The following is a 23,242-nucleotide window of genomic DNA, read 5'->3' on the forward strand; positions in this document are numbered from 1 at the left end:
TCCTTGTTCATCAGAAGCTGGAGATCGAAGGAGACCTATGAGACCTGGTGGACAGCAGCCCTTGTGGACCGGAGCTGAACGTCTTATTCAGAGCAGCGATGCCCAACTCCAGTTCCAGGGCTCCTGGTTTTCTCCTCAGCTCAGCTCTTAATGCTCCATTTGAACTAATTATCAGCTTAATTGGAGCTAGATGATAGCTCTCCCCCTCTTCCATCACGGATTAAAAAGATCAGTAAAAACCTCCTGGGTGGAGGAGTTTGAAGGGTTTTTTTCCTTGCAAGGTGTAGTCAGACAAGATGTAAGTATCAAGTCGTTTATAAAAGCTCTTTGCGCTTGACCTCAGAATGAACGATCTGCGCTCCGTTCTTGCGTTTTCTGGGATTTAGGCCTATTGTGTAAGCACCGGCGCGGCCAGCACTGCACACGTGGTGCCCGATGACACGAACATGCCCGCGCCACGCGGAGGCGCACGCGGCTGCCGGGGCTCGGCTGCTCTTACCGCCAGCACCTAACATACGCGCACCTGTATAGTGGCAACGATAGAGACCTCATGGGGGCACAACAGCTCGGGGGAGAGCTTACGAATTTGCGTGAGAACACCACATTCCCGCTGCCGGCCTTCAAAACGGATTAACAGTGAAACAAGAAATGTTGAATTGAATAAACATTGAATTGAGCAAAATCAACGATGAAACCTAGAACAATGGAAGCTAAGGGGTTGTTTTGATATTTATCTATGGGGTCATTGCGATCTTTGTTTTTGTAATTTTAACTGTGACTGAATTTGACATGCAGCCTAAATGAAAGAGACCAAGAATACGTAGGAAGCTTGTTTCCTACTCCCACAATCCCGGTTTTAAATGCACTTCCACGTTTAAGTTGGTTATGTTGAACAGCTCCTGGTATTGTGGGTTGAATAAGGAAATAAATTAACGAATCACTAAAAATGTCGTAGATTTTCTAATAAACGGTGTCGCCTTTCTTACGGCGCATACGGGTGGGGGCGGTACGCACGTACGCACGGCACGGCGGCGCGGTGACGTCGGCGCGCAGAGCAGCGGGGGCGGGTCGGTAAACAGTGTCGGCTGCGCTGTCAATGCAGCAGGAGTAACGGCGGACAGGCGACGAGCTGGGGACCGGGAGCCTCCCTACCCACCGACACCGACCGGGTGAGCACTCCGGGCGGAGACGGGCCGAGGCAGGCGGGAGGGCGGCTGGACAGGGGGGCGAGGCGGGCTGGGGCGAGGCAGCCGCCCGGGGGAGCCGGGAGCCGGGAGACAGACCCGGGTTTGGACAGCACGTCCTTGTCCAGCCGGGACGCCGTCTTCTCCGCTGTTCGCCCTCGGCTCCGGGAGCACCGGTGTCTGGCTGTGTGCTCCGGGGTGTGTCCTTTCTCGCCGGGGAGTACGGCGCTAGTGCGACCCCACGGTGGCCAGTTACGGGGTGTACTCGTACCCCAGGCGCGCCGTTTCTGCTGCGGTCCTGGCTGCACTTCGTAACCATTGTGCTCTCTAGTCACATCGGGCGCAGCGTCGGGACGAGAAGAGGGCCCGGGAAAGCGTACAGGTGCCCCCGGGTGAGCTGGTGGCAGGCAGTCCCTGGGCAAATAAGTACCGGTTGCTGACGTCGCCATTTAGAAAACTTCTCTTTAAGAGCGGCGTTTGCTCTCACAAGTGCAGGGCATCCCCTGAATTCCGCGTGTAACCCGTGTGAAGCAGGAGGGGCTCTCGGTGCTGTTCTTACACAAGCGAGCTGATGGGGTCCAGGCTGCGGGTGGCGGGACCTGACCGGGGGCTCATCCTCTCCCTGCGCCCCCCCTCTCGGATGGCACGGCTCGCTAAATACTCAGTTTAGTCATGTTGCAAGTTTTCAGATCTTGCTGAAGGAAGGGAATTGTTTCGCTGGGACGGCGGCCCTTCTGCAGTGAGAACGGGCCGGGGGTTTCGAGGTAGAATGTGCTGTAGTCTCCCGATGAGAAGCAGAGAACAGTACACTTGACTGGTGGATTGTAAAAGGTAAGGAGGACGCATTTCAGTGATGCACGTAAACCAGATCCTAAAGCTTCCTGTGCAGGGAGGGGCGACACCAATTGGGGTCCCCTCTGGGACACTCCAAAAAGAGACAGATACGCTATCTGTATAGCTGGAGGTGTCACCCTCCTCCTTAAACCAAAACATCTTTATTGGGAGGAATCCTTCTTTGGAGGTGTTCTGTTCCTTTTTCTTTCCTCCCCATTCAACAGAGGAGCAGAGCTCAGCGTACATGCAGGTGGAGATCTGGCCCTGGTTCCAGTCAATTCAGTCAATATTGGGTGTCGAACTTGAAGGAGGAAACGTTATTTTGAGTCATCGCAGTCTCTTGTGCTAAAGAAAGCCTGCTTGTTAGCCTGCATTCTTCAAATTGTATTATTCTCATGCTGATGGAAAAAATGGTAAGCCACAGATAGCTTGCAGACGTGTGAGCAGGGAGATCCATCAGCGTGTCCCAGCTGCAGAGGAACAGGTAAAGGTTCATTCCAAGCTGAAAGGTCAGGAAGTGGAATGGAACACTTTGGCAGTGGAGCTTTCTTCATGTATCAAAGAGGTCACCTGAACAAGGTGCCACAGCGTAAAAATGTATTTTCTTTGCCTTTCAAGGTACGTCCAGGGAACGCTTACCTGTTCCTTGACAGCCTGAAAAGCAGCAGGTGGTTTTCTATAGTTGGGCAAGCCCCTGATTCAGTGAGGGGTGCCACCGACCTGGCAGAGGAAGGAACTAGCTCCAGGACACTGTTAATCTGGGGATGAGCCTCAAGGTTGGGAAGAGAAGGTGGTGACGTTGGGCGCGTCCAAGATTATACAGTAAAGCTTATCGGTTACACAGAGCTGCTATATTTAAGCTTTTGCTGGCATCAGCTGTGGGAAAGAGCAGGGTTACATGATGATGACCAAACAGAAAGCTTTCTCTCCATCCACTTTCTGATTATATTCTGTTTTCTGGCTTTAAGTGGGTAAGATACCAAAGCCTGAAGGTGGACTTTGTTTTGTACTCCTGCTGTTCAATCCCAATCATTAACATTGCATGTGAGAGAGCTGGGTTTTCTCTAGGCTGGTGGAACAAATGTGATCTATAAAACAACATACAGCAGCACCTGCAGTCAGATCCCAGCTTTCAGTCTGTGGATGGCCACGTCTGTGAACCCACTGGGAACAGTGTCACTGTAAGAAGTCTGTTAAATGCTCTGTTAGCACTGTTGCACTTAGATTGATCCTCAGCCTCTGTGTCCTAATCGGCAACAGGGTAGCAGTGTTTATATATAGAGTCTTTGCATCGCAATTGTTTAGCTTTGTGGTGCTATAAGTAAAGAAAAAAACATAGTGCCCAAGTAGCTACTTAGTAGATTTAGTAAAGCAGGTATTAAAACTTGAAATATGTCTGGACTTTGACTCAATTTAACTCAGTTGTCGCTTAATATATTTCCATAACAACTTACCTCTTTGTTGAAAAATAGGTCCTTTCTCACACCGTTCTGCTGCTTGTGTATTATCAACGCAGCTTGATATCTCTGTTTGAAGTGGTCAGTCTGTCTCCGACGAGCCGCTCTGTCTGTATTGAGGCCGTGTTGGAGCAGTGGTTCAAGGTTCAGAAACCACCAACTGCAAGGAATTTAGTTTGCTGTTTGATTTATTTAATTGATATGGAAATTGATTGTTTCTTGACACTATGAAGCAAGCTGAGAGTGTAAGTCATGAGACTGTAAGGTGTGCTGTATCTGTGGGACTGAGGGATTCTTACCTCTCGCTGGTCCAGAACGACACACTGTTCAGGTACATGTTTACAGAGCCCTGAAGGTTGTGCCGCCCTCTCCCACTCTCCCCACACTCCTGTGCAGTCACAGGACTGTCGTGTCAACAGTGTGCCATAATTAAATGTACACTTAATGACCACAAAATGGATCTTGCTCAATAATCCCACATGTAAAATGAACGCAGAGAATAAGCCAAAGATCAAAGTAAAGTACTTTTGTTTTAGCAAACAGTAAGGTAAGATCTACTTAATATCTAAAGTGTACAGATGTATACAGTGCTCATGTGTGCCTTGTGTGGGGAGGACAGCAGCTGCGGAGTGATCAGAAAGAAGTCAGAGTCTGCTGCCTTTGTAAAAAAACATTTTCCCACTCTCAATAAACCCCGAGCCTTTGCAAAACTGTTGGCTGTAGTGTAGGAAGAGAGGTTAGTTTACCATTGCGTAGCTTTTTGCTCCATGTCTGGTTATAAAAGCTGCAGTGTCTAAGGTCAGACACAAACGCATATCCTGAATTTCTCATGCTTGTTACAGTGTGTAGGGTTTGTTTTCCTAAGACATGTGCCATGCTGTTATATTGGCAGTGGTTAGCATTGCTGTCTCGTAGCAGTGACACCTTGGCTTCAGTTCCTGGGGTCTTGTCTGTGTGGAGTTTGTATGTTCTCCTTGTGTTCACTTGGTTTTCTAGGTGCGCCATTTTCCTACCACAGTCCATTGACGTACTAGTATGTTGCAAAGGAACAGGGAATATGTTTATTCCATTCTGATAAGAGACGAAAGAAAACACAACGTTTCGGCCGTGGAGCCTGCATGCTGATGCAGCTACCCACCTGAACTAATACTAGTATGTTGATTGACTTCCAGTAAAATCAGCCCTAATGTGAGTGTCTGTGTGTTTCCTGCGATGGACTGGTGTGTCCTGCCTTGAACCCAGTGCTCCCCAGCATAGGCTCTGGGCTACGGTGATCTTGACTTGGGTTCGTGGCTCTTGAAAGTGATGTGATGTAGTTGCGACAGGAGCAGGCAGTATGCTTCGTCAGTAGTCAGCTTGGACTAAGGGGAAGTCGGGTTGCGAGGTCTGAATTGGTAAGCCCTGTGTTTTTGTGTGTCTAGACCACACCTCTTTTTGTATTGCCCGTTTCAGGGTGTGCTCAATGGTGACCACTGGCTTTGAGTTTTTTCTTCCTTCAGCACAAAGGTGACCTTGTTCATTTTCGTCAGAGTACCAGCTTTCTAACCCTTGAATAACTAGTACCCTCACCTTTCCAGGTTCAGTTAGAGCTCCTTTGTTCATTTCTGTTGTGTGTGAACTTTAATGCCAGGAATTTCTGTTGTAGTCTGCAAGAAGAAAACACAAGCTTCTATTAACAGTGCACTGTTTGCTTTCAGAGTCAGTGAAGCATATCTTGATTCAAGGTTATAGGTTAGCCTTTTTTTTCAGCGGGCTGTTATGCAGTCCAGGTATTCACCTGGTATCTAAGATTGTAAGTATGACTTGTGCCAAAAAGCAGTTTTGAGGCTGAGGTCTTTAAGGTTTGTACCGAGTGTCAAGTGACATGACTCTAAGCTCATTGTTCCAGATCGTCCTTCCTGGTAGAAGAGAATAATGTTTCTCTTTGTTCGAAAGGTGTGCGTTCTGATTTCATAAATGGGCAATCCACACTCAGAGATACTCTTCCTTATTTTTTGTGACAATTCTAACAGAGCAGCTCCAATCCAGCACTGCTTTTCGACTGGAACGGTTTGCCACCCTCTGATGCAAATTGTGAGGCACGTGACTTCTCTGTGGCCTGTAGTTGGGTTTTGTTTTCTATTTGGCTGTGCTGATGCATCTCAGATGCATCTCAGTCTAAGTCACTAACCCTTTCCCAAAGCCTGTGTGGTCCAGGACCAGAGACCCAGCTTGAGTGAAAACCTGAACCCTGTGTTCCAGAACCTAATCTCCTCCGGGATTGTTAGGTGTTTACATTTCCACTCCGCGGAGACCTCTCGGATATCTGCTCGGGACAGGAGTCCAAGTAGCCGCATGGTCAACCAGAGAAATGTTAACCAGTATCGGCGGTACCCGATTATGGGTGAGTTCCCTAGCAACCGCCTCACTCTACAGAAGGACTTGCACACTGCAGCACCCCGAATCTGGAGAACACAACCGGGGGGGTCCTGCTCCCTTCCTCAGCCTACCTTAGATCCAGTCCCGTGAGGCTGACAGGGGCTCCTAAGCTCCGGGTCCAACCCCTGGGGACAGCTACCTTTCCCTTCTCCCCCTGCCAGTCCTGGTTGGGCTTTCCAGAGCAACCCAACTGCTTGATCTGCTTTCCTCTATCAGGAAACCTTTAAAAATCCTCTGGGATTTAGCCAGCTAATCTTAAACGACTGCCTTTTTGGGGGTATAGAGAATCCTAACCCCTAGTGGCTCCCTTAGTAGCAGTTGTAAACGCTCTCCCGCTTGATCCTATTTCCCCAGGTCCACTCTGCCATAGGTCTTATCTTACAGGTGGGCCTGACATGGCAGCTACCGAGTCTGCTGCTCACTTCGTTTTTCCTGTGTCTTGGTCTTAACAGAATTCCAGCTCCTAGCCCACCAGAGCTAGGACAGCTTTCCTCTGGAAGCTTCGGTTCCCTTAAAGTCAAGCAATGACAGGAGCTCCTACCGATGCTCTGTGAGAAGAGAGCTAACTTTTGCTCCTCCCTTGTCTAACTTCCTGCACTGAGACCCTCCCAGCTCTGTGAATCCGGCCTGTTTTTAAACAGTCCTGTTCTCATTGCCCGAGACATGGTATAGTCAGGTGTTCTCTCCCCCAGGTCCTTAATGTTCTCCTCTCGCTGTTTACATGCCCTTCTTATATCCCCATTAGGTAATGAGCTGACCTTAATCCGCTTTCCCGTGAGAAGGTGTTTTCTGTAGCTGCTCACACACGCTTCCCTAACTCCCCAAATATTATCTCGTATTTGTAAAGTGTGTTGCATGGCTCTCATGCGAAAAATGCGTGTTTGTACGTTTCTTGCACGCTCATTTTCTCGATCTCGGTCTCGATCATGCCGTTTCATGTGTGCGAAGCGCGTGGTTTAGCTCACTTGTGAGAATGCATCCGTTTCTTCCTCTCGCACATTTTCCCTAGCTCTCCCTGCATTCTCAGTGTGATGCTCTTCTCTCACCCATCCCTGACTGGCCACACTATATCACGTTTTAGGCGTGAACAGAGATGTTGACGTTTTATGGTGCAGTGGTTAGAGCAGTTAAGCTTTCCTCAAGCTGTGGAAGTGTGACACTACCGTCGTTAATTGCGTGTGTTAGTTTCTCCTCTATGCATTTAAGAACGTACAGTAAGCACATAAAGATTACAATGATGGGGTGGGCGTTTCGTTTATAGGAGGATCCCACGTTATCAGCTTCAACAACATGGCTGGGAATCTTGCGGTCGAAAACCCTCAAGCTCTTGGGTGAAGCAATGTCTCCTGGTTTCACTTGTGAACTAACTGTTGTGCCCTTGTGTGCCACTGCACTGCTGCTCAGGGTCAGCGCGTCTCGTCCAGGGCTCTGCTGAGGGCACGACTAAGTCAGCCTGCTGAAATATTAATGCTGGAGGTGAAGGCTTCCTTCCTGGAGTAGGGTTGCTAATGGGACAGAGTTCAGTTTCGTGCTCGTCAGCAGAGGCACCGCAGGGCCTCACAGTTGCTGCCGGGCCTGGAGTGACTCATTGAGAAACTGGCTTGCAGAGTTCCCGGTCACACCTATTATGAGATCTTTCCACAGATCCCTGGAGTCCTGTTTGTGTAGCAAGGAGCCTGATTTAGAGCTCTGTTCTGCAGTGTACTTTACAGTTGCTTCCTTGAAGTAGTTTTCTCCTACATGTTCCACTGTGGTTTATGCATACGTCAATGTAAGGGTGAGGTAACACAAGGTCCAGATATCTAGAGTTACATGCTGTGGTGTTATTATTGGGCTTGTATGCTGTGAATGGAAAAAGGAAAGAGAAAGTAATTCTAAAGAGCTAAAATTGTGTTGTTTATGCCAGATTGTCTTTTGTGGTTTGACAGTCATGATGTTAATAGTCACTAATTTTCCTCCTACGTATGTCAGTAACAGTGTTGAGGAAACATTCAAGTTCTTTTTCTGTGCTGGATTTTAAGTGAAAATGAAACTCCGGATCTGTAAATCAGTGCTTTTGTCTTTGTTCACAAAAGACTAGCTCCATCTTGTCTGAAGTGCAGTACATTTTTACCAGCACAGCGCAAGTAGCTCCTGTTTACTGCCTCCCTGCCTGGCACTCTGAGCAGGGTGTGGCATTTAACAAAACAGTGTCTTTGTTTGATAACCATGTGGGAAACTGTAAAACTGTTTGGATTTTTCTCATGGATATGATGGAGAAGCAACAGAATCAACTGTTTTATATGCCTTTAACATTTTTTTTTAGTTTTGCACAAAAGTGTAGTGTAAGTTTCAGATCCTATAAATAAACTTAATAGTAAGAGCACACTGTGCAAAGAATTGGTACATCGGTATGACTTCTCTTAAGGTTTTGGTTCTTGTATTATTCCTGCTTTTATAAAATAATTATATTTTAGATTCCAGATGAACATAGTTTGGCTTACAAATATGAACTGCGACAGTCCTTTGCTCAGTAGATGTAATTTCTGAAAACTGAAAAAGACTGCTAGCAGATTTTTGTAATATCTCTGCCTATGAAAATGATTAAGTTAAATTTAGTGATGGCGGGACTTTATATGCTAGCATTCCCCCAACAGAAAGATGAGCCAGAAGTCTGAACGCCGAGGGATCCATGTGGACCAGTCAGAGTTGCTGTGTAAGAAAGGATGCGGTTACTATGGCAACCCTGCCTGGCAAGGCTTCTGTTCAAAGTGCTGGCGAGAGGAATACCAGCGGGCCAGGCAGAAACAGATCCAGGAGGACTGGGCTCTGGCTGAGAGGTAACCCCGTCTGCACTACGGCCTGAAGGGGGATGATGGATAGTGTTCTGTGGCTAATTTGAAAATAAGTTGTTTCATTGTAACTCATCCTGTTCTGTGTCTGTCTCTCGGGTCAGGCTGCAGAGAGAGGAGGAGGCAGCCTATGCCAGCAGCCAGGGGGCGCAGTCCCAGCCCTCTCTAGCACCCTTCTCCAAATTTGAAGAGAAGAAGTCAAATGAGAAGACGCGCAAGGTCACAACGGTGAAGAAATTCTTCAGCCCTTCATCGCGCACTGCTAGCAAGAAAGGTATGGATGAGAACCGGGAGGGGAGGATGTGAGGACTCTTATCTTAACTCTGTTTGACTTGCAGCCCCATCTTCTTTACAAACTGTGTAATCTAACTCCAAAGGTCCAGCTTTCATAACTTGTAATACTCAAGCCTTGTGGATCATACGTGCTTTGGTGATCATTGGGGGTGATTTGCCCAAAACAACAGCCAGTATTGTTTCACAAGCTGATGTTACCCTGCCATGGGGAGTCATTTGAGTTGTTTTTTTATTTCACATGTGGAACATGTGAAGGAAGTGCCAGTAGAAAAGAAGGTTATGCCTGCATCAGCAACCTGTAGGGTGAGAAGAGGACAGGAAGTAAGCCTCAGCAGAGATATTTGGTAATACGGGTGATATTTGCCACATCCGATTTTTTCGCTTGTTTTTGTGCTGGGGCCCTGGCCCTGAAGTTAGGAGCTCCGCTCTTGTGAGGAGCGCCTTGGGATCTTTAATGTCTCCTGAGGGCACAGGAACTTTAGCTCAAGGTTTCATGTAAGAGACAGCTCCTGTAACCACATGGTGATCGTGTTATTGTACTGGGACAGGTCTTTGGAGGTTCTGCCCCATACAGAAAAATCAACCTGATTTTCCTCAAACTCTCATACAAGTCTTGATGAGCCGGGAGGAGCAGAGAAGTGACAAGATCAGGTTTCTTAGTGTTGCAGCTACTTGAGAGATTGTTCACGAATAAATCTAGATATTGGCTGGTTTTGCGAACAGGCTTATAAGCCTTTGCCAGAAGTGGAGAAGTGCCTGCAGGCAGTGTTGGCCAGGCGGGTTGTGGTAAGCCCCTTCTGCTGACGGTGATCGCAGTGCAGTAACTTACCCGGCGTGGTGAGCTGGGGTCGCTTGCTGCGGAGATGAATTTCCTGTGTTCAGCACAGATTCCCCCGGTCTTAAGAATAAAAAAAAGACTAATCATTGACCTAGAATAGTCGATGCTTTCACCTGCATCTTCAAAAGCCATACCCTGAAAATGTTTATTGATGGATTTTCTTGGTAGAAGATTTCAGTGATGGTCTGGCGTATGCCTCGGAGTGCGGCCCCCAGCTCGTTCGCTCTCTCACACTCGAGCCCCCTGACCCACACCTCCCCTCAGCCCTTCCCAAGCGCACAACTTCTGTACGGAGCAGCCCCGCTGTGGATCTGGGACTCTGTTCCCGATGTTTCTCTGTCTGTGTGGATCCCGTGATCTCCCCTTCGCAGCCAAAGCGACATTGTGAGTTTTCTGTCCTAGTAGGGGCTGGCGCTGGGCCCTGAGCTGTCGCCCTCTCCGGCTCTCAGACTGGCTCTGGTCATCCCTCCACGCACTCCTTTCCTTTTCAGTCAGGGTAACGAGGATTCAATCAGTTCTCTTTTTGTCATTCCTCTTGCTCACTTCCCTTTTCTCTTCATCCCCTCCCATCAATCTGTACTGTTTGGTTGTCAAAAATTTCATTTCTGCTGTCTTTTTTTTTTGTGTCCGTTTTCATTCAATCTGTCCATCCTGCTCATCCTCACGTTGCCCCCCCTGCCCCTGGGTGGTGAATCTGCCTCCCTTCCTCTCCCCCTCCACTTTTCTCCTGCCCCCCCAATGGGTTTCTTCCAGCACCCCCCGAGAAAGCCCCGACTGGGAGGGAGCGCCATGCTGAGACTCTTCTCAGGGACCTGAGGGACATTTTTACCCCTCCCTGGGAGCTGGCGTCCCCTACTGAAGGTAAACGGTGCAGCGCGGGTGCAGGCAGCGGGTCTGGGGCCGACCTCCCAGTCCTCCTGTCCTGCAGCTCGGCCCAGAAAGCCAGACGGTTCCTCACCCCGGGCTGAAGTCAGGCCACTTACACCCCACGAGAGGCTTAAAGTGCCCCAGTCCCTGTTAGAGAGTCAGGTCTCTGTGTCTGAGCCTCTCAGCATGGCGGGGCACGACGGGGAGAGGCAGAATTTGGGAAAATCCCAGAGTGTACTGCCAGTTAGGCAGGAGATTTGTGTGGGACTTCCTCCCTGAGTGATCTTCAAGCTGCTTCTGGGAGGCCTCGGGCCGTCAGCTGAGACCGGACAGGAATGCCTTGTTTGCAGAGTGTGTGCTAATGTAGCGTCAGCGAAAGGCCTAACCTGCTGACAGCTGTGTTCCACTGCATGGATCTGGACTGTTGAGCTTTTGAGTGCAAGTTGTCTCATACTTATGGGACCTTGCACTGCTCGGGCTTTGAAAAACTATGGTTGCTACTGTGGTTTTGAGGTGGGAGGCGAGTGTTCTGGTGTTCTGTGTTTCTGCATGGTTCATGCCATTTGCCGTTGTGTGTTCAGCCCTGCTCACTGTCACACTGTCTGCTTTCACCCCCTATCTTCACTGCGGGCACAGCGCTGGTGGCCAGACTGAGAGGTGGGTGCTGTCCGTCCCTCCGTCCTCTGCCACTGTAGCTTCTCCCAGCAGACTTCCTGTGCCCTCGTAGAAGCATATAAGTCAACCATTTCTACAGTGTTGCACCTGTGTAGCCATGCAGTGTACAGTATATGCATACCTGTTGCATACTCTATCAACTGAAAACTTAAGGAAAACAGTGATCAGAGGTGGTTATACTGTAGTGCCTGTACTTAACATGCATCAATTTAAACTACTGATTTGTGCTGCAACATGAGTGCAACTAAAAAATGATAGAATATTGTTGTTTTTTCATGCAGGTTGTCTTTGCCTGTTTTAAAATACCATTTGCATAACTATCTCCCATCAGGTTCTCCTACAGAACTTTAGTGCTTGTGTCTGCTCCATTTTATGCTTGGTGTTCTTGGTGCTCATTGCAGCTGTATTTCAAAGCTCGTCCTGATATGGCAGGAAACTGTCATATCAGCGGATGCCAAGTGCTGGTGAAGAATCCGCCTAATCTGATCCAGGTTCATGATAACATCAGCTTTTCTGCCTGGATGGAAGGAAGGTTTCATCCAGTTCTCCTAAGGATATTGCTCTCTGGCTGGTTACTGTAAGTCAGGCTGTTAATCTTGTCTGGCTGCTTGAAAGGCTGGTTCCGCACATTTCTTCATATATTCCAGTAAAAGTTGTGCAAACCTTGGAAGTGGTGGAGATGGAAGAAACTGATTGCCGAGAGTAAGTATTTCCACAGAGTCAGCAGACAGTTGCACTGCCCTGTACTTCAGCCATGTCACAAGGCCTGGACATCTACAGAGATGTGCTTCCCGCCAGCAGCATTAGAATTTACTCTGTCTGTTGTGAAGATCTGCGCTCTGTTTGCACTTTAGTTTTTAAAAACAGCTCAGATCAGCATCTCTTGAGCGGAGGTGCAGACGTAACAGAGTTTAGAATGAAGAAAGTGGTGCAACACTCGGAAGGCCAAAGAGAGTGCAACTGTTTTTCACTGGTATTGCATGGACCTGTGGAGTCATTGGAGATGTAAGCCAGGTTACTGACAAGAAAGGCGGGTCTTTTACTCTATTTTAGATGATAAAATTACATGGTTTTATCTTCTGGGTGAGTGTTGCTTTGTTTTCTCCTCCTTACCCGTTTGACGTTGAGCTGTAGTTTTTTTAAGAATTAAAATCTCCATTTATTTATATATTCCACCTGTATATAAGAGTATATTTATAGACTTCTGCGCTCATGGCTACAAACTCTGCAACTGCACAAGGGAGAGAATGAGGCTGGCAGGTGCTTCCAGCCGGCCCATTTTTCAGAACCTCACGGGCACCTCAGCTGGACTGCAGGAGGGCCTTGTCTGTGCCCAACAGCGCCACCTACCTGTATGTGTCCTGGAGGCCACAGGGGGCCCTGTCCTCACTCCTCTTGGTGACGCTCAGCCAATTGTGCTTTCCCGCTTGGAGTGTATTGGTCATAGTGGGCTAGTCACATGACCCAGGCTCGAACCTGCGGCTGCAAAGCCCAGCCTGTGTTCTGGAGCGAGCTGGTATAGAATTCATTCTCCTGGATCCTGCTGCTTTATGAATGTGGAAGTTCTCCACTCTTCATGGAAATGTCATTATAAATATCCATCTGTACTCTGGGAAGGTGCAAAACTCCTTCCTCCGGAACTGTTTTTTAAACATATAGCATTGGAATTTTAAGAATCGTGGAATTTTATTTATTCTTAAAAATCTTAAATCTTAAATCTTAAAAATCCTTTCTAGCACCTTTTCTACTGGAATGGGCCTGGGCACTTAAGTTGTTCTGGAGAACAGTGAAAGTGTAACTGCTTCATTGAAATGCCGGTTCTTTGAAACATACTTAACCTTGAACATGATCTAGGTGAAAGTAGAATGTAAAATGTGTGCTGACCCTTTTTTCTTTTAACACCCTTCCTGTTTATCACTGCGAGTAACAGATAAAAGGGGAAATTACAGCAGACTAAAATTAGGGGGCTATGTTTAGTGTTTTGTTTTTGTCTAGAGCTGTACTTTAATGATCCAAAACAGTCAATGAGCAAGGCTCGGTTCGCATTAATTTGTTTATTTCCTGTAAGGGGAAAAAAACACACATTGATTTCATTGACTAAAAATAAAGTACAAGTAAAGAGGTCTTTGGACCTTTTAACATACAGGTTCTAGCATGCCTTCTTTGTAGAGCTTGTTAGCTGGTGGCTGGCTGTGGTCTGAGGCAGGATCGTGCATCTGCTCGTGTACCTGGAGCTGGATGAGCTGACTCTCTGCCCGCTGCCTGTCTTTACAGAGAGCCAGGAGACCAAGACGCCCAGCCCGTCCATCAGCCGGCAGGCCAGCATGGAGACGGACCGGGTGTCCCGGGACTTCATCGACTTCCTGAAGGGCCTGCAGAAGCCGGGCCGCGAGATCCACAAGCAGTGCCGGGCCTTCGTCGAGAGCATGGGCAACAAGAAGGTGAGCACTGGCGGGGCATGGACCCGGGTCACCCGCCCGGCCACGGGCCACGCAAGAGCACAGCAGCACGTTATATCAGGACTGCCCCTCCTCTTGAGGAGGAACCTGATCTCCGTGTGCTCAGTGGTAGAGGAGGACAATCGTACTTCCTCACCTTCAGGCAGAGAGTAAGTGAAAACAAAGAGAACAGCGTGGGCTGTTAGAAATGGAGCTGAAGAAAATGCCTTTGGTTCAGTTTTATCTTGCAGAACATTAGAAGAGTTAACAAAAAGTAAAAGGCAGCCAATCAGCCCATCTGACTCGATTTGGCCACTAGTAGGTGATTGATCGGGGAACTTGAGCCAATCTGGGTGAGCGTTAGGAAACGAGAAAGCAGTGCTGTCCCCGAAGCATCTGATTTTAAATCTAAACAGAGCTTGAACAGGAAACCGTGCGAGCAGTGCAGCGGGGGGTTGCTAGTGCGCTGATCTGTCACGCAGAGGGGAGCTGCCTGCCGTCGCCGCAGGAAGTGGAGAGTGTGGTCTGGGGTGGCAGGTGCAGCAGCTGGAACCATGACGGGTGGAAAGATGCTCCAGTACGAGGGGCAGGTGTCTGCGGCAGCAGCGAGATGGTGTAGTGGACCAGGCAGCGAATTTCACACTTTAACCCCCATCCCTTGACTGGTGTTCTGTAATACTGCATCACAGGCAGGAACTGCATGGGTTTCACAGGTACGCTGCCTGAGGTGCCTGAGCTGAAACAATCTGGTCTTAAATGCTGTATATCATCTTCAGTCTTTAAATTAAAAAGGCAGAGATTCCAATGTTACCGACTTACTGAAAATCCCGATAAGGTTGACTTTTTATTTTCCTCCGAGAAGTGTTTTGGTTTTGCTCCAGTGCCGTACACTCAAAGAAAGCCCAGGCACAGCAGTGTACTCATCCCGTCTGGGTGCATTCAATCCCCAAAGCAAGCTGAAAACGCTGCAGAGAGAAGACCATGTTCCTCCTCCCGTGTCATCCTGAAACAGTTATATCTGCATCGTTGTCCATTGTTGTTCGCTTAGTTGCCATTCTCCAGGAGCTGCATGACTGTGTATTTAAGTCCAGCCATCAGATGTGCATTGAGCAATGGATTGGGTCAGACGGTAACAGTGATGTGCATCTTTAACCCACTGTGTGATATGTGTTGCAATAATATCACTGTGTGTTTTAGGGATGAAAGAGATGTAGATAAAGTGTTGCTGTGTGTCACTTGGACAACTCAGTCTGTCCCCTCCCCTGCCAGGACCTCAGCGCAGAAGAACTGTCAGAGTGCGTCCAGGACTTCTACCAGAACATGGCCGACCGCCTGCTGTCCCACTTCAAAGGTGGGTCAACTGCCTGAGCTCGAAGCCTTTTCACAGCACATCAGAAAAAGTTCTGCTTCTAAAGAGGGACCTAATAAAAGGCCACTGTGAATGTGTCTGCGTCAGTAAATTACCAGGGCAGTTTCTCCACAGGGACGTCCTGGCTGTACGGTTTCCCATCTAAAGCAGATCTCAGGGTGAATTAGTTGTAAATTTTATTATTCCCATTCTTGTATTTACGGGCACCCTCTGCAGTAGGCTGAGGTGAGTTTTAGTTTTTCCGTTCAAATTCTTTCTGTGTAACCAGTGCCCAGTGAGGATAAAGGGAAGACCCAGCCCTAAGCCTTGTCTCTTGCTCTTTCCTTCCTACAGAAACACTGTATTCTGTAGCCTTGGCTCTTGATAATCTCTACAGAATGAGGACCGTTTAAGAAATGTTTCTTCTTCTGTGTTGTTGGGGGTGAAAAAACAAAACATTAAAGGTTGGCTACTGCTCATTAATGACTCGACCTGTAGGGCAGCTCAGCTGAGCACGGGCTGAACTGTGATCCAGGTCTGGGTCTGTCGAGGGCGAAGACCACTGTAGGTCACCCCGGTGAAAACGGAGGGTCCATAAGTAACCTGCTGTGTCTGTGTGTGCAGGGTCCACAGAACGCGTGGAGCGTGTTATGGACCAGGTGGAGAAGTACCTCATGACTCGGCTCTATAAGAACGTCTTCTGTCCAGAAACCACTGATGACGAGAAGAAGGATCTGGCTGTGCAGAAGCGCATCAGGTGAGGCCTGTCCTCTGACCCTTCTTCACAGGAATTGTGAGTTTGTCTCGTCCCCATTGCACACTTTTGAAAAAGAATAGCAGAAGTATCGCCAGCAAAGGGAGTCCGTTAGGTTCGTCCTGCTCATTTGGTTGCTAGTAGAAAATTGATCCAAGGACCTCATCAGCCCATTTCTTCAAAGAGAACATATCAGCTTCCACAATATGGCTGCGTTGTTGCTAAGGACCTCTGAGAAAGAGAAGTGTAGTTCCCACCTTTGCTACAAGTGCTAGATTGGAGGGAGATCACTTTCTCCTGCACTGTCTGACGGCCTGCTGCCTGTGTGTGTCTCCTAACAGGGCCCTCCACTGGGTTACCATTCAGATGTTGTGTGTCCCGGTGAATGAAGACATCCCTGAGGTCTCGGACAATGTGGTGAAAGCCATCACAGGTGCTCATTGGGAATTCAGTTTTCTTGCCGTTGGAAGCTCAATGCGCATTGCTCCCTTCCTCTTGTATCTGTTTACATCTCCGCTTATGTGACGGCCAAGTGTTTCTCTCTGATCCTTTGAATGCAGCTGCAAAACAGCTGGTGAGAGTCCTGTCTGTCCGTCACAGGCTGTTACCTGCTGTTTGTCTGGAAAGGAGCAGCTGCAGGGAGTTGGTGTCGTGATGAGCTTCAGCTGTGCAGTGTCCTATTCAAACGGTCTTGAGAAGCAGCACAATCCCTCTCTGGAAGCAGAGTGTTGTGCTGGAAGGGGTCTGTCCTGGTCCTGCAGGAGGCTGCCTTTCGGACAATGGGTGCCTGTGTTTGTGATCGCTGGAGTGGCAGGGGTCAGAGATGTTGTCAGTGTGTGCAAGATGCATTTGTGAAAGAAAGACCAGCAGATGGAGAGGACAGTGTAGTCCACAGTGTCAGGATCTCAGAGGGGTTCTGATGGAAAGGGACTTTGACTCGCAGACCATGATGGTTGTGCGGAGTGCTCTCCCTGGTGGTCAGTCAGAAGGCAGCAGGTCTTCTTTCTGGTGTGGTTGTGCCCAAGGGTGACTGAGAGGTGGAAAGTGGTGAGTGGATTAATGTGAGATTTACTGCTGTGTAAACAGGCATAGGGTAGTGATGTTAGCATGATATTGCGTTTCAGTGGTATTGGTGTACTGTGACACTAATGCACAGAGCATTGAAGAAACAAGTTAACGTGAGCTTGGTGATTGTGAGACTGGCAAGTGAGTGCTTGTGTGAAAATAACATGTGCTAAAATGGCCCATAACAGGTTAGGGATGGGCAACCCCAAGTCCAGCTCTCATTGCACATCTTTACTAGTGAACCTGTTTTTCTTTGGATGTGTACATCTGGGATCCTGGTATAATATGGTGCATTGCCAGAAAATTGTTTGAAGAAAAAGTTGAGATGATCAAAAGCAAGATGAGGTTTTGTTGTTTGGAAACATACCGTACTTGTTGTCAGTCGCAGGCCGTTCAGAGGTCATAGATTGAGACGGGCCTGTCTAACTCTACCCCTGCAGATGTTATCGAGATGGACTCCAAGCGCGTGCCCAGGGACAAGCTGGCCTGCATCACGCGCTGCAGCAAGCACATCTTCAACGCCATCAAGATCACCAAGAGCGAGCCCGCCTCTGCGGACGACTTCCTGCCCACCCTCATCTACATCGTGCTGAAGGCCAACCCGCCCCGCCTGCAGTCCAACATCCAGTACATCACCCGCTTCTGCAACCCCAGCCGACTCATGACCGGCGAGGACGGCTACTACTTCACCAACCTGGTGAGCGAGCTCACGCCCGCCCGGACACAGGACACGGCCTCCAAGTACAGATGGGCCATGATAGGAATTAGGTCCATATAGGAACGTCCATCTAGCTCAGAGTGGAAAGGAGGTTTAGGGGTAAATTAGATTAAAAAGCTGTAGTAAAGCCATGGGCCAGAAAAGCTCTATACTTTTTGCAAACCTTGGCCATGAAGACGAGGCTTGATTTTGACATTTTAGTTCTGCTGTTAGTGTGCTACTTCCATGTCCGCTCCAGTTCTGAGACCGTTGTCCTCGAGTGGCTCTAATTGCTCCCAGACTCCGGGCCTGAGCGGAATGATGTATAAGAGCCACGAGTTGCCCCGCGGGAGGTAGGTTCTCGGGGAGGGGAGGGCCGAGTGCTGCCCCTGTCTCCGCCCGGTGACCCGTGTGCCTCCTCTCCCTGCAGTGCTGCGCAGTGGCTTTCATCGAGAAGCTGGACGCCCAGTCCCTCAACCTCAGCCCGGAGGACTTTGAGCGCTACATGTCGGGACAGGCGTCGCCCCGCAGGCAGGAGCCCGAGGCCTGGCCCCCGCCGGCGGGCGGCAGCCCCGCCCTGGCGCAGGTCTACCAGAGCCTGGAGCTGCTGTCGGGGCTGGGCGCGCGGCAGGAGAGGGTCCTGGAGGGGGCGCGGCGGCTGGAGGGCGACCTGATCGACTGGCGCGCCGGGGTGGAGCGCGAGGTGCAGGACATCCTGGACAGGCACCCGCTGGACCTCCGGCCGCCCCCCGCCTCGGCCATAGATTCCGACAACGTGGAGAACGACCGCCTGCCGCCCCCGCTGCAGCCGCAGGTCTTCGCCGGCTAGGGCAGTGCTCCGGCTAGCCCGGCCCGTTCCCTCCCCCGTTCACACGCCGGCTCTCCCTGGGAACTCTCCAGTCTCTAGGCTGCGGCCTGCAAGCCTCCCCGGGTTCATCAGCGTTCCAGCCCAGCTGGTGCAGCTGGCTCCTGTCCCCCACACACCCCTCTTCACAGCGAGTTTTCGAGCTCAAGTGTGTCGCAGCGCCTGACTGCGGGGCAGTGTTGTTTCTCAGTGTCATGTTCTTCCATTTCCTTGCATTGCACCCTCCCGCCTCTCCAGTCGTTCCTGTTTGTGACGGGCTCAGTGCTCTAGCAGGGGGGGCTCCCCACTCCTCGCTGTCGCACTGCAGGCCCGCGGGCAGCTGCTGGGGTCGCCCTGGCTGACTAAGCCCAGCTCCTCCCCTGTCGGCGCTGCCACTTGGGGAATCCCACTACATCATAGGAGTGACAGGGCCCAGCCAGGCCCCCCAGTGCTCAGACTGACTGCCTTTCCTCGTTGAACAACTCGAGCATCCCAGCCGAGCACTCGCTTTTACAACAGGCAAGCTCCTGGTGCTTCTCTCCTTAGAGTTGTGATCTTGAAAGGATATGCAGAATAAACAGGTTGAAGTTCAGAGACATTATACAGAAAGATCCAGCTCTTGCATTGGTGTTGTTAAATACTCAAACTGCTAAATGTTTTGAATACCGCGCATTTATTGTCTCTGTGGCCCTGTTGTAATCCCAGCGAGCCCCTGTCCCAGTACGGCGGTGCTGTTTCTTCCTGATGCTCTCGTCTCCCTCGCCCTCCTGCTTGGCCATGAGGACTGCCCTACCAGTGGGGATCTTTGCCAATGATGGATGTTTCCCTTAGTGTGCTGATAGATTGGGGAAACAAACCCCCTGATGTATGTTCCCCCTCTCAGCAGATGTCTCGATGTGTAAAGACGCGTGTCGAATGTTTCTGTTAAGGGTGTGGTTTGTAATAGTTCACTACGCTAAAGTTATTTCACTTTTCCACTCATTTAGCATGATTCATTATAGTTCCCCCTGTGTGTGCCTTGGTTTACTATCCTATTCTGTGTGGTACACCATGCATTCACGTTTTTTATAATGTCCTGCAGGTTTACAGTGGTGCACCATAGCAATATCTATAGAAAAGAACTTCAGTGCTCATGCTTAACTATCAGCATTTTAGCAGAACGCTTCACCAACACAAGAAACACTGAAGCTCGTTGACACTGTTGTAGCAAGTCAAGTAAATCAGGTCGATTATTTTATGTACTGTATCTCACCGTACAGCCCTATTTTGTTTTTCTTGCTATTTGACTTGTAACCTCATTTTAGTCATTTCTAAAATGTAATTAGGTCACCAATCACCTTCACTTAGTACTGTAGGTAGGTTAGTTCACCTAATCTTTCCCCCCCCCAATATGATTTTGAATGTTTTATTTTGGGGATGGTGGGTGTTAAGTTAGATCATTTCTTACTAACTCTTAAGAGGCATGTGAGTTTCCACTCATCAGCTACAGGTAAAATGGGTTTGTTGTGCTGTAGTGAATTCTAGCATTTCCAGTAATAGCTTGTTTAGTGCTCTGGATCACTTTGTCTTTTATGAAAGCATGTGCCCATAACGCTGTTATTTACATTATGCTTCTTCGCCTGGATGGGGGCAGGTTTCGGGGGCAGATGAATGGGAGGGTGCCACTCATGAGAGCCAGCTTCTCTAAACATCCGCCTCTTCGGCCCTGATGCACCTGCACATGTCTCTGTGGAGTTGGGCGAAGAGGGTTTGAGGGCGGGTCTTGGGCCTGTTGGTCGTTGATCTTCCTCTTGCCTCTATGCAAGGCTGCTATAGAATTTAGTTTTCTCCAGAAAGGTGTCACCTTTCTGTTAAATAGGGTGAACATGTAATGGCTACAGCATGCCTGCCTGGCTGACCGTGTGGACCAGATCCAAAATGACTCTAGCAGCGATGCTTGTTCACACAGGCACGCACACGTTCACAGATCCTTTTGAAACTGCAAACCAGAACTCTGTGTTCTGCAACAGCACAATGGGTTATAAAAACACATTTAGGATTTCTCTGTTTAGCAGTTTCAGTTCAGTTTATTTGTCATGTGCACAAGTGCAGTGAAATGCTTATTCGCATGTGTGCAACCAATACAAGGACATTAAGGAAACAACCAAAACATAAACACAACAGCGGGAGCAACAACAATTTGACTTTTAAAGCCTAAGCAGATCATGGCACCCAGGCGTATCTTGTGGGTGTGATCCTATAGCGCTGCAGGGGCCGACCTCCAGCAGAATCGGGAACCTGTTGACACAGCTCGGCTGCCTGCAGCAGTAAGAGAAGCCTGTCCCTCTCTGGGATAACAGCCTTTTAGGCACCAGGTCCCTCCCCTGTGGAAATGATTCCTGTCCACACATGCCCCTGGCTGCTGGTCATGAACTGTAAAAAATACAACACAATTTAATTCTCATCTGAAAGTATTGTTTCAGTGTTCAGTTTTGCTAACATGAAAAGCCGCATTTTATTTAGAATATTGCAGTTTTAGAAAGAGCATTATTTAAAAAATAAGCATTGAGTGTTTAAGGACAGGTATTTGGAAATGGAAGTGTATATTTGGAGTCCTGTTTCATCAGTGCTGATAGAAATGGACAAACCAGAGTGATGGGATTGCTGTATTTTTTTAATTGGGAATGATTCTCAGAGGAGGGTCCTGACTGATTCTGTCTGGTGGCCTTCTTGCTGTTCAGTTTCAGGAAACAGTCCTTATATATGGATAACTTTCTGTAAAGAGGGTGGACCACCTCTAGTCCCAAAGACCTAAAACACTTGGCTCATGTTTAACCATAGATTTCCAAAGAGTGGGAAAAGAAGAGTTAGTTGTTTAGTAATTCGGATAGTTTGGTATGAAAATGTGCTAATCCTGCATCCTTCAGGATCAGTTTGTCATTTCCTGGTTTAAATAACTCCCATGTTAAGTTGCACGGAAAGTCTTACAAATTGTTCTTTACGGGTAACCTATATAAAAAGACCCACAGGATAGTTGTGTGGTTGTGACCTGGTGCATCTTACGTCAGGCTGATTGCAGGGAGCACTGTGCTGGAAGATGCTGCATGAAGAATACTGCACCTCAGACACTCCCTTTCCCTCCAGCCGCAACGTAACGTAGTGTTCTTCCACCACAGACGTACGCCCAGTGTCCACTGTCCCTGTTGACAGCCTGTGCAGAGCTGGGTCCCTGGATACTTTCAGTCCTTTATGAATTTTAGTTTAGCACACGATAAAGCTGTGTTGCGAATTCTGTTTTCACTGTTCTGCTTTGGAAAAGGGATCACAGTATCTGACTTGCAGTCTGGCGTAGTTGGTGTTCTTACCTCCTGTGTGACCCATCTTGCCTGCCCAGTAAGACGTCAGGCCTGCCAGTGCTTCCACGCCCTCGGTGTGCCCCCAGACCCCCGTGCTGTGATCCCCGAGCGGCTCTGGAGCCGGTGACGCGGGTTTAGGATCTGGTTGAGAAGCCTGCACAGGATCGGAAGCTGTGGAAATAAGGAATGCGTCCCCCCTCTTCCCACCTTCACCCTCTCTTCACATCCCCGAGCAGGTACTCTGCCAGAGGGAGAGTCTTTTTAACGACTCTGAACAATGTATATTTGTGACCTCACCCGTGTGACTTTTAAACTTGCATAACACATCACTATTTATTATGTAATATATAGAACCTGTGGTGTTTTTTACATATCGTGTCTGAACTGTGTTTATTTCAATAAACCCACATGCTTCCAGTGTTTGCTTTGACTCTTGATCATTTTGTTGGCAGATAAAGACTTTGATGCAGACAACTATGTAACTAAGCTTTGAGAAGCAAGATAAGGACATTTTACCAGCAAAGGAACAGATCTGAATTTCAAAGAATATTAGGAAAGCTGTCCGTTGAAGTTGTTCCTTTTCACCTTCTAGAAGAGGTTGTGGCACAGCAGTCACTACTGCTGCACAGCTCCCGGTACCTTGGTTCAGTACAAGCCTGGAGCACCCTGTGTGGGGAGCTTGCATGTTCTCTCCAGGTTACCGCCATTGTCCAAATGTGGGTTCATTGGTGATTCTTAATTGGGTTTGTGCCCTGCAATAAGGTTGTGTTCTGTCCAGATTTTTGGCCACCCTTGCACTCATCGGCAGACCCTAGAATACAGCAGTTGTAAGGATATACAGCACCTTGAAGGTTTCCTGCGAGGCCTGTTCCCAGTTAGTGTTATAGGTCATCCTACACCCCTTGTTTTTAAACATAAGGAGCACCTGTCAGTCATTGATTAATTGAGCCAGTAATTTTCTTCCAAGGAAGGAAGGTCTTATCATTAAGGGCTGAGGGTGTTCTGCATTTTCATTCAAGTAATCTCTAATTTCCTTTAATAAATCACCTAATTAACTGATCACAGTTAAGTTGTAACAGGTCTTTTGAAATCCATTATTACAAATAAATTGGTCCCTAAAACACGATATAGAGAGCCTGCTGGATTGAGGCCCTCCAGGAGCAGGACTGCAGATTCCCGATATATACTGTAGTGGTGCCCTCTAGTGGAGAATGTTATCCTTTGTTATCCTTTGTCCTCATTAAGTTATCTATGCCTTGATAAAAGTGTGTGGGAGTCACTTGTTAGAATTACTCTTTTTCTAATACGTTCACTGCTCTCTGTGCAGGCAGGTGTTACCTTTTCCCAGTTTCACATGGACTTG

At 48.5% G+C, this 23,242-nt stretch overlaps 1 protein-coding gene across 4 annotated transcripts; it reads left to right on the forward strand.

The window, feature by feature from the left end:
• The first annotated feature begins 348 nt into the window (after positions 1-348).
• rabgef1 (RAB guanine nucleotide exchange factor (GEF) 1) lies at positions 349-22,301 on the forward strand. Of its 4 annotated transcripts, XM_088615825.1 has the most exons (12): positions 349-1,169; positions 1,874-2,015; positions 8,530-8,712; positions 8,829-8,998; positions 10,610-10,717; positions 11,360-11,380; positions 13,673-13,839; positions 15,106-15,187; positions 15,809-15,941; positions 16,280-16,371; positions 17,444-17,700; positions 18,131-22,301. In XM_088615825.1, the coding sequence occupies exons 3-12, from the start codon at positions 8,534-8,536 to the stop codon at positions 18,527-18,529; spliced, it is 1,608 nt and encodes a 535-aa protein (XP_088471951.1). In that variant the 5' UTR covers positions 349-1,169; positions 1,874-2,015; positions 8,530-8,533; the 3' UTR covers positions 18,530-22,301. The 4 variants fall into 4 exon arrangements, with proteins under 4 accessions (XP_088471951.1, XP_088471950.1, XP_088471952.1 ...); XM_088615824.1 differs by lacking the exon at positions 1,874-2,015 and having other exon boundaries at positions 359-1,169; XM_088615826.1 differs by lacking the exons at positions 1,874-2,015; positions 11,360-11,380 and having other exon boundaries at positions 362-1,169.
• The last annotated feature ends 941 nt before the right edge of the window (positions 22,302-23,242 follow it).

The sequence above is a fragment of the Lepisosteus platostomus genome, chromosome 22 (assembly GCF_059453375.1).
Source record: "Lepisosteus platostomus isolate fLepPlt1 chromosome 22, fLepPlt1.hap1, whole genome shotgun sequence".
Lineage (NCBI taxonomy): Eukaryota > Metazoa > Chordata > Actinopteri > Semionotiformes > Lepisosteidae > Lepisosteus > Lepisosteus platostomus.